The sequence below is a fragment of the Lynx canadensis genome, chromosome C2 (genome assembly GCF_007474595.2).
Source record: "Lynx canadensis isolate LIC74 chromosome C2, mLynCan4.pri.v2, whole genome shotgun sequence".
In the NCBI taxonomy this organism is placed as follows: Eukaryota; Metazoa; Chordata; class Mammalia; order Carnivora; family Felidae; genus Lynx; species Lynx canadensis.
This window is the reverse complement of record NC_044311.2, coordinates 87,187,557-87,196,862: the sequence shown is the minus strand read 5'-3', so window position 1 is coordinate 87,196,862 and position 9,306 is coordinate 87,187,557. Positions and strand designations below refer to the sequence as shown.

At 38.3% G+C, this 9,306-nt stretch overlaps 1 protein-coding gene across 1 annotated transcript in view; it reads right to left on the bottom strand.

Moving 5' to 3' along the window:
• Positions 1–5,715: 5,715 nt before the first annotated feature.
• TFRC (transferrin receptor) overlaps positions 5,716–9,306 on the bottom strand; it is a 30,457-nt gene continuing 26,866 nt past the window's right edge. Inside the window, 1 exon segment of the mRNA XM_030328729.2 lies at positions 5,716–8,749. Within this exon segment, the coding sequence (XP_030184589.1) occupies positions 8,507–8,749 (243 nt within the window). The 3' untranslated portion in view covers positions 5,716–8,506.

Here is a 9,306-nt window from a genome sequence, read left to right as displayed (position 1 = left end):
AATGTTGGTAGAATTCACCAATGAAATTGAGTCTAGAGTTTCCTTTTTGGAAAGTTTTTGATAAATTTTATTTCTTTGATACAGAGCCATTCAGATTTCCTGATTTTTCTTATGTTAATTTTGGTTAAGTTGAATTATAAATAAATAAATGTATCTACTTCGTGTAAGTGGTCTAATTTGCTGCAAAAGTTGCTCATGGTATACCGTTACTCTCTTTAATGTCTAAAGGACTTGTGGTGGTAATCTTTTCATTCCTGACATTGGTGATTGTTTTATATGTTTTTTTATTTATTTATTTGAGAGAGAGAGAGAGAGAAGAGAGAAAACACACAAACAGGGAGAGGGGCAGAGGGAGAGAACCTAAACAGCCTCCACGCTCAGCAGAGCCAACGTGGATCTGTCTCACGACCCTGGGATCATGACCGAGCTGAAATCACGAGTCAGACGCTCAACCGAGCCACTCAGGCACCCCTATGTTTTTCTTCATCAGTCCAGCTAGGGGTTTTTCAATTGTGCTTTTCATTCCAAAGATTAGATTTCGGCTTTGTTATCTATTGTCTGATTTTCCACTTTATTGATTTTTGCTCTGTATAGTATTTCCCTTTGTCCTATTTCATTTGGGCTTACCTTGCTTTTTCTGTCTCGAATTTGTTAAGGTGGAAACAGGTCATTGATTTTAAAGGTTTCTTCTTTTCTGATATATTTAAAACCATAAGTTTCCCTCTAAGCCATGACTAATAGAACTTTCTGCAGTGATGGAAATATTCGATTTTCTGCTGTCCGATACAGTAGCCACTAGCCATGTGTAGCTACTGGGCACTTGAAAATGTGGTCAGTGTATCTGAGGAATTTGAACCTTTTTTTAGATTTTTAAAAAATGTTTTTATTTTTTTGAGAGTGCACGTAGGGGAGGGGCAGGGGGTACAGAGGATCTGAAGTAGGCTCTGCACTGACAGGCTGACAGCAGCAAGCCTGATGTGGGGCTCAAACTCACAAACTGCGAGATCATGACCTGAGCCAAAGTCAGACATTCAATGGACTGAGCCACCCAGGTGCCCCAGGATTTGGAACCTTTAATTCTAATTAATTTAAATTTGATCATGTGTGGCTGGCGGCTACTGTAGTGAGCAGTGCATCTCTACTGCTTTACCGCATCCGCATACTTTATATCGTAATATCATGAAGTTCAAACTTGTCTAACTTCTCTTGTGATTTCATCTTTGGCTCATCAATTACTTTAAAAAATGTGGCTTAATTTCCTGATGTTTTGGGGGTTTTCTGGATATCTTGTCATTGATTTCTTGTTCCGCTGTGGTCAGAGAATACACTATGTATAATTTCAATACTTCCATTGACACTTGTTTTTACAGCCCAGAATACGCTGGATCTTGATGCATATGCCATGCTACCTACAAAAATGTGTTTTGCAGTTGTTGGACGGTAGCATTCTATAAATGTCAAGTAGATTGAGGTGGCTGATAAAGTGGTTCAAATCTTTTGTCCTGATTTGTCTATTGACTACTAAGTGGGGTGTTTAAAATTTACTACAGTGGGTGCCTGGCTGGCTCAGTCAGCAGAGCATGTGACTCTTGATCTCAGAGTCATGAGTTCAAGCCCCACATACGGCATGGAGCCTATTTAAAAAAAATTCTTTTTTAATTTTTAAAAAATCTACTATGGCAAAATTGTCAGTTACTTCCTTCAATTCTTTAAACGTTTTATTCATGTATTTTAAGGCTATTATGCCACATACACATTTATACTTGTACTATCTTTTAATGAATTGTTCCTTTTATCATTATGAAATGTTCCTAATTTTTATCCATGTAATAATCTCTGTATTGAAGTCTGTTTTACCTGGTATTTATATAGCCACTCTAGTCTTATGCTAATTTGCCTATTCTATTTTTTTCCATCTTTTAACCTTAAACTCATTCCGGCTTTGGCTCGGGTCATGATCTCACAGTTCTTGAGTTTGAGCCCCACATCAGGTTCCTGCCATCAAGCCTGTCGGCATGAAGCCTGTCAGCATGAAAGGGGGACTCTGTCCCCCCTCTCTCTATCCCTCCCCCACTTGTGCTCTCCCAAAAACAAGTATCTTAAAAAATAAAAATAAAGTGTTTTCTTATAGGCAGCATATGAATGAGCTTTTTTTCCCCCTAACCCACTAACAGACTTTTAATTAGAATGTTAATAGGTCAATAATGTAATTGAATTGGTTGGACTCTGGCATACCATTATTCTATTAGTTTTTTGTCTCTTCTTTTTGTTCTTGCCAAACACTTCAGGTTTTACTACCCTCCAGTCTGTTTGCTTTTATTTACTTTTTAACGTTCCCTGGGTGGTTTTCTTGTTTTTTTTTCTATTTTTAAAAAAGGTTTATTAAAAAAATTTTTAATGTTTATTTTTGAGAGAAAGACAGTGTGAGGGGGTAGGGGTAGAGAGAGAGGGAGACACAGAATCCTAAGCAGGCCTCCAGGCTCTGAGCTGTCAGCACAGAGCCTGACACGGGGCTCAAACTCATGAACTCTGAGACCATAACCTGAGTTGAAAGTTGGATGCCCAACCGACCGAGCCACCTAGGTGGCCCCAGTTTTTATTTTTGAGAGAGAGAGCCCAGGTGCAGGAGCAAGGGAGGGCAGAGAAAGAGGGGAGAGAGAGAATCCCCCATCAGGCTCTGCATTATCAGCGTGGAGCCCATGGAGCTCAATCTCACAGTGAGATCATGACCCGAGCTAAAATCAGGAGTCTGATGCTTAGGCACCCAGGCACCTCCCCTTCTCTTTTTTAAGTTTTATTTATTTATTTTTGAGAGTGGGGGAGGGGCAGGGAGAGAGAATTTTTTTCTATTTTAACCAGTTATCACTGTAAGCAGTCGGAGGGTTGGGTTGCAGGGATTTCCATTGTGATAGTGGACCAACAACCACCCTCCCGTGTGTGCTTTTATCAAGGTTTCATGGACATTCCTCACTTATGCAGAGACTACTTTGAAAATATACGCAGGAAACTGGTGATTGTGGAAAGAGGGAGAAATTGTGAAAAACAAGAAGAGAAAGTTTCAATCAGGACCGTTCTGTACATTGACCATTAATAGTATGTACAGATTTTCAAAAAAGGTATTAACTAGTCAAAGAAATCCATGTGAGATGCATTAGATGTAGCAAATGGTAAAGGCTCTGACTGAACCACCTAAAAAAGTAAACCCATTGGTAGCTGTAAGGAAGCCATTCTGATGTATTATATTCCAAGGGAAGTGTATCTATAATAAACCGATGTCTTCAAATATATTTGTTTAGGCCTGTCTCCTCACTCACCATCTTTCATGTAGGCACCTCCCGTCTATAGAACAAAGCAGTTTCATTACTGTCTTGCTTCTTCCTCAAGGATATGCATGTGGCTACTAATTCTCACAAGGGCAAGCTTGGACACAGGTGAAGCAATTAAAAAGCCTCCCTATTCTAGGGGCTGCAATTCCTGCAATCATACTGAAGGATCCCAGCTGGCACTTGTAGTGATGAGATGAAACCGTTATGATGGTTTTGGTAATTGCACAGAAAGCCTATTAAAAAAAAAAGCAAGCAAGCAAGCCCTACCAATTATGCCTTTTGCTATACAGCAGCAGTGTCCACTCACCGTAAGTAGCTATTGAGCACTTGAAATGCGGGTATTCCAAATTGAGATGTGCTAGAAGTACACTGGATTTTGAAGACTTAACTCTGAAGGAGTATAAAATATCTTGGCAGTAATTTTAATGCATACAGGTTGAAATGACAGTATTTTGGATATATGGAGTAAATATAGAAAATTTTCACATATTTCTTTTTAGTTTTCTAATGTAGCTATAAGGACATTTATTTTTTTATTTTTTTTTTGACGTTTTTATTATTTTGAGACAGGAGAGCGAGCCATGAAGGGGGAGGGGCGAGAGAGAGGGAGACACAGAATCGGAAGCAGGCTCCAGCTCTGAGCCATCAGCCCAGAGCCCAACGCAGGGCTCGAACTCATGGACCGCGAGATCGTGACCTGAACTGAAGTCGGACACTAACCAACTGAGCCACCCAGGTGCCCCCCCCCCTTTTTTAAATTTTTTTTTTTTAAGGACATTTAAAATTACTTAGCTCATGTTTTCAGAGGGGAGAGTCTTACTAGAGTATTCTTAACAAAAACTCATGACAATTGGACATCCACATGCAAAAAAATGAATCTAGACACGACCACATACCCTTTACAAAACTGAATTCAAATGGATCACAGACCTGAATGTAATATGCCAAACTGTAAAACTACTAAAAGCACAGGAGAGTATCTAGATGACATTGGGTTTGGCAGTGACTTAGAAAATGCCAAAAGCATGATTCACGAAGGAAATAATTAAGTTGGACCTCATTAAAATTTATAAACTCATGCTCTGTAAAGACATTGTCAAGAGATGAAGACAAACCATAGACTGGGGAAAAATATTTGCAAAACATGTATCTGACAAATGATGGTATGGTTATCCAAAATATACAAGGAATTCTTAAAACTCAACAATAAAATGAACAACCCAACTAGAAAAAGGGGCAAAAGATTTGAACAGACACTTCACCAAAGATATATGCTGATAATAAGCACATACGAAGATGCTTAACATCATGTCATTGGACAAACGGAAATCAAAACAAGATTATCACTGCACGCCTATTAGGATGGCCAAAATCCAAAACAGTGGACACCACCAGATGCTGGCAAGTATGTGAAGCAACAGGAACTCACTGCTACAGGAATTCACATCGTACAGCCACTTTGGAAATTTCTTACAAAAGTAAGCATACTATTTCCATATGATCCGGCAATTGTACCCCTTGGTCTTTACCCAAATGAACTGAAAACCTGCCCACGTAAAAACTGTTTAGAGCAGCTTTATTCATAGTTGCCAAAATTTGGGAGCAATGAAGAGGTCCTTCAGCAGATAAATGGATAAATAAACTAAGTTACATCCAGACAATGGAATAAAATTCAGCACTAGGAAGAAGTGAGCTATCGGGCACCTGGGTAGCTCAGTCAGTTAAGCATCTGACTCTTGATCTTGCTAGGCTCAGGTTATGATCTGTTGGTGAGTTTGAGCTTGGTTAGGATTCTGCTTAGGATTCTGTCCCTCTGTCTCTCTTCCCCTCCCCCACTCATTCTCTATCTTGCGTGCGCACTCTTTCAAATAAATAAACTTTTAAAAAAGTGAGCTATCAAGCCTTAAATGCATATTACTACTAAGTGAAAGAAGCCAATCTGAAAAGGCTGCCTACTGTATGATTCTAACCACGTGACATTCTGGAAAAGGCAAAAACTACGGACTGTAAAAAGATCAGTGGTTGCCAGAGGTCAGGCAGAGGAAGATGAAGAGGCAGAGAACAGATGATTTTCAAGACAATAAAACCATTCAGTATTGTATTATAAATGGTGGATATGTTTCATTATAGATTTGTTCAAACTCACAAAATATACAACACTGAGAGTGGACTTTAATGTAAACTATAGGCTCTCGGCGATAATGATATGTCGATGTATGTTCAATTGTAACACGTGTACTACTCTGCCGGGAGATGCTGATAGTAGGGGAAGCTGGGCCACGGGTGAGCAGGCAGAGAGTATATGGGAACTCTATACTTTCCTCTCAATTTTGCTGTGAACCCAAAAATGCCCTAAAACAATATAATCTATTTTTTAAAAAATGACAACTCCGTGTTCAAGCATTTTATTAAATCAGATAAGGAATTTCCACACTGTTGCACATACCAGTTTGGACACAATTATAAGGGCATACCATTTGTTTACAAAGATATCGATGAGCAGTAGGTTGGCAAGTCTAATAAGCCATGTTTAGCCAACTAAAATTTCAAGAACATTCAAAGAGGAAACACAGTAAAGGTCATGCAAGTTCTAGAATAGTGAATCATGATAGAGCTCATTTATCCTTTACCTTCAAAATGCACCTGATATCTATAACCAGACAAAATCTGAAATCCAGCAGGTTGTCACTAGTCAGATACACATTTCATTCAGGAATATTACGCCTCTTACCACTTACTGGCTTTTTTGATTAGAAATAACTCAATCCTCACTACAGAAAAGAGGTATTTGAAGAGATCTACTGCTGTAAAATGTATGCCCATATTCATAGTATGTCTTGAAGTTACTGAGCTTTCATTAAAGTGTGGTAAAGCATGATACCCAAACCAGGAATCCCAGCTATGACCTTTCCACTTAGCTACACTAAACACCAGTTCAAGATAAAACACCATGAAGACTAAACAGACCGTGAGCAGTGAAACAATTCAGTGAGGCTGTAATAATCTAGACCTATGTTAACTTCGGTAAGGGACATTAAGTCTATGGACTTTTTCTTAGGTGGCAGTTTCTTAGGGTGAACTGCCCTATAACAAACAACTGATTATCAGGTTTATAATGATGGTGGACTAGAAAATAAAGTCTTTACTCATGTAGCTTCAAACTTATTTGTTCACATCTCTGTTTAACTTAAAACCACCATATACTAACGGGTAGGGAGACATGATCAAGGATCCTTTTGCAAGCTTTGCTTCCCTACACATTTCACTCCCCCATCCCCCTGAGTCTCCTATACAAGTCTCCCCTGATTTAAGCTAAAAGATCAATTCTGGATACAAACTTGTGTGAACTAAGTTTCCAGGAAATGACATGCAAATAAGGGGATAAAGTTAAATTCATTTGTCAACAGCAAACACTGTAAATGTGGACTACCATCCCACTAAACAGAAGACCTGGAGAAACCACAAATATAATAAAACACTACATTAGGTTTAAAAACAAAGACTCTCGAATGAAGTAATTTTATTTTATAGTGGTTGAATTCACCCACCAAATGTTTAATGACCATAAAATGTTTCTGCAACTAAAACTAAAAGATAGAGAATTATAGGGAGCTGGGAATACATGTTAGATACTAACGATCTTCAAGCTTTGAAGATGTCATTGCATGAAGAAAATTATGGGAAACACTGTTCCCGATAATTACGTACACCCTTAGTGTAACATATGGAGATCACTGTCTCCGATATAGACACTGTGGTAGGCAAAAACTACCTTGTTCTTTATACATTATGGAAGACACTGCTCCCGATAATGTGAGTTAGGTTTGTGACAAAGGTACTGGAAATTTTGCAAAATTCGAATTAAAGTTACACCTTGGATAAATTGAGCTGTAAAATTTCACATGTATGAGTATCACAGTCTTTAAGTGACATTAATGTATAACTTGGTCACAATTCCTTCCCTTTAAGAACTGCCATTTTTATCTGGTTGACTAAAATTCTAACTTGATTAGCAACTCCTAATTCAATTGAATTCTTCACCAATATTTAGCTTTATAATTTTATTTGGCGTGTGGCCGTTTTTTAAAACCCTCAAGTGTTGACCATAAATGCAAAACTTCCAGTATCTGTTGGGTTTTATTAGCAGATGCTGCTTTTATTAAAAAAAAACGACAGTATAACTGTCATAATTATGGAAGGCACTGCTTCCGATAATTATCTTCTATAAAAAAAACACCATTTATAGTGAACTCTGTCACTGATAAATAAACAATAAATATCTCAGTGCCAAAATGATAGAAAGCTTTTCCAAAAAATTAACACTTTGGCCAAAATTTGGCAGCGTGTTCTTTAAAGTCTGACAAACTGAGTTTGAAATTAAACACCTAAAGCTGGTTTTCTTTCAAAATACTTTGGGAAACACAAAGACGACAAAAAACTAATACAAAGGCTTATGGGGCAGGGGCAGAGGAAAAGAAAATCTAGGTCTTTGGCTTCTGGTCTCCTCTTCTCATAAATAATCTTGAGGTTAACACATTAAGGCCTTACTCCTGTGATAAACAGTTGAACCTCACTTTATCCAGCGGAAGGACCTCTGTTTCAGACCTCACTGGCAAGAAAACAAGTCCCATCTCTTCTGAAAGTTAACTGTTTCATTCAGGGATGTGGAAACCAGCTAAATCCTTACGGAAGGCATAGATCTCATTTGGAGAATAAAGTCTTACAACCTGGTATCTCCTATCCAGCATCAAGTGCAGGTGGAGGATCACACTAAGCTACCACTTCCGGCCTCCAGGAGACACCACCTCCCTCCTCCCACTTAGAAGATACCAGTTCATGTCCTTAGGATTTAGAGCAATAGTTTACGTAACTGGTTCTGACTTTGTCATAACTCTAACAAGAAAGAGGCAGTTACCATACAACACATTTAAAATTTTAGAGATAATCAGAGAAAAGATTCTATCATGAACATTTTTAAGTGGTTATTCACTTTAACTTGAAGTGCAGGTACCTACCCTGTATTAAAAGCTGCTGCCTAAAGAAATCTAGTGGTACCAAGATGGTCGGGTAGAATTTTAACAATATTAAGTTTTGTAGCCCTACTAAAAATTTAGCACAACCAGCACAAGTCTAAAAATCACACTACCCTGCTGTTCTCATGTAAGTTATGGGTACCACATTTAAAGCTCATTGTCAATGTCCCAAATGTCACCAGAGAGGGCATTTGCAGCCCCCTGAATAGTCCAAGTTGTTAGAGCCAACTGGTTTCTAAACAGTGTTTCATTAAAAGCACTGATATTTTCCTGGCGCAGCTTCAGATGCTCTAGTAATGCTGACAGAGTGTGAGAGCCAGTGCCCCAAAAGATATGTCGGAAAGGAGACTCTCTCGGAGATACATAGGGTGAGAGGAAGTGATATTCCACCTACGGAAATAAAACATACATGAAAACTTACACCGTGCTGGGACTTTTGGTGTAAGGGCCTGACACAGTAAAACAACGGCCATTTTCTCACTTGAAATGTGAAAATTCCCCCAATTTAGCAATGTGGAGAACCAGGCTACTTATCTTCTAACATTAAAACTGTAATCAATCAATCCTTTTGTATAGTCAATCCTTTTGTAAAAGTGAACTCTAATTATATTGGTTTTTTTAGTTGAAGCATATACATGGAAAATTTACAAGCTTCTACTGTAATCGAGTCTTCTGCCTCTTCCAGGCAGATTAAGATAGAAGCAGTTAAGGGCTGAATTAGAGAACAGGAATACAGAGAAAATGATAGCTAAAAATCATTAATGATTCCTTCTTAAAAATGTTTCTTAAAACTTACAAAAGGTTAATACTGGGACAAATGTCTCTTGGACTTCCAGTTTAGATATATTGGTTCTAGATCTTGCTAATAAGTAAGAGTTAAAAATCTGTGCTCAGTTCTAAAGCAGCAAATGATGCTAGGCTCCTGGAGTTACTACTCTGCTTTTTAG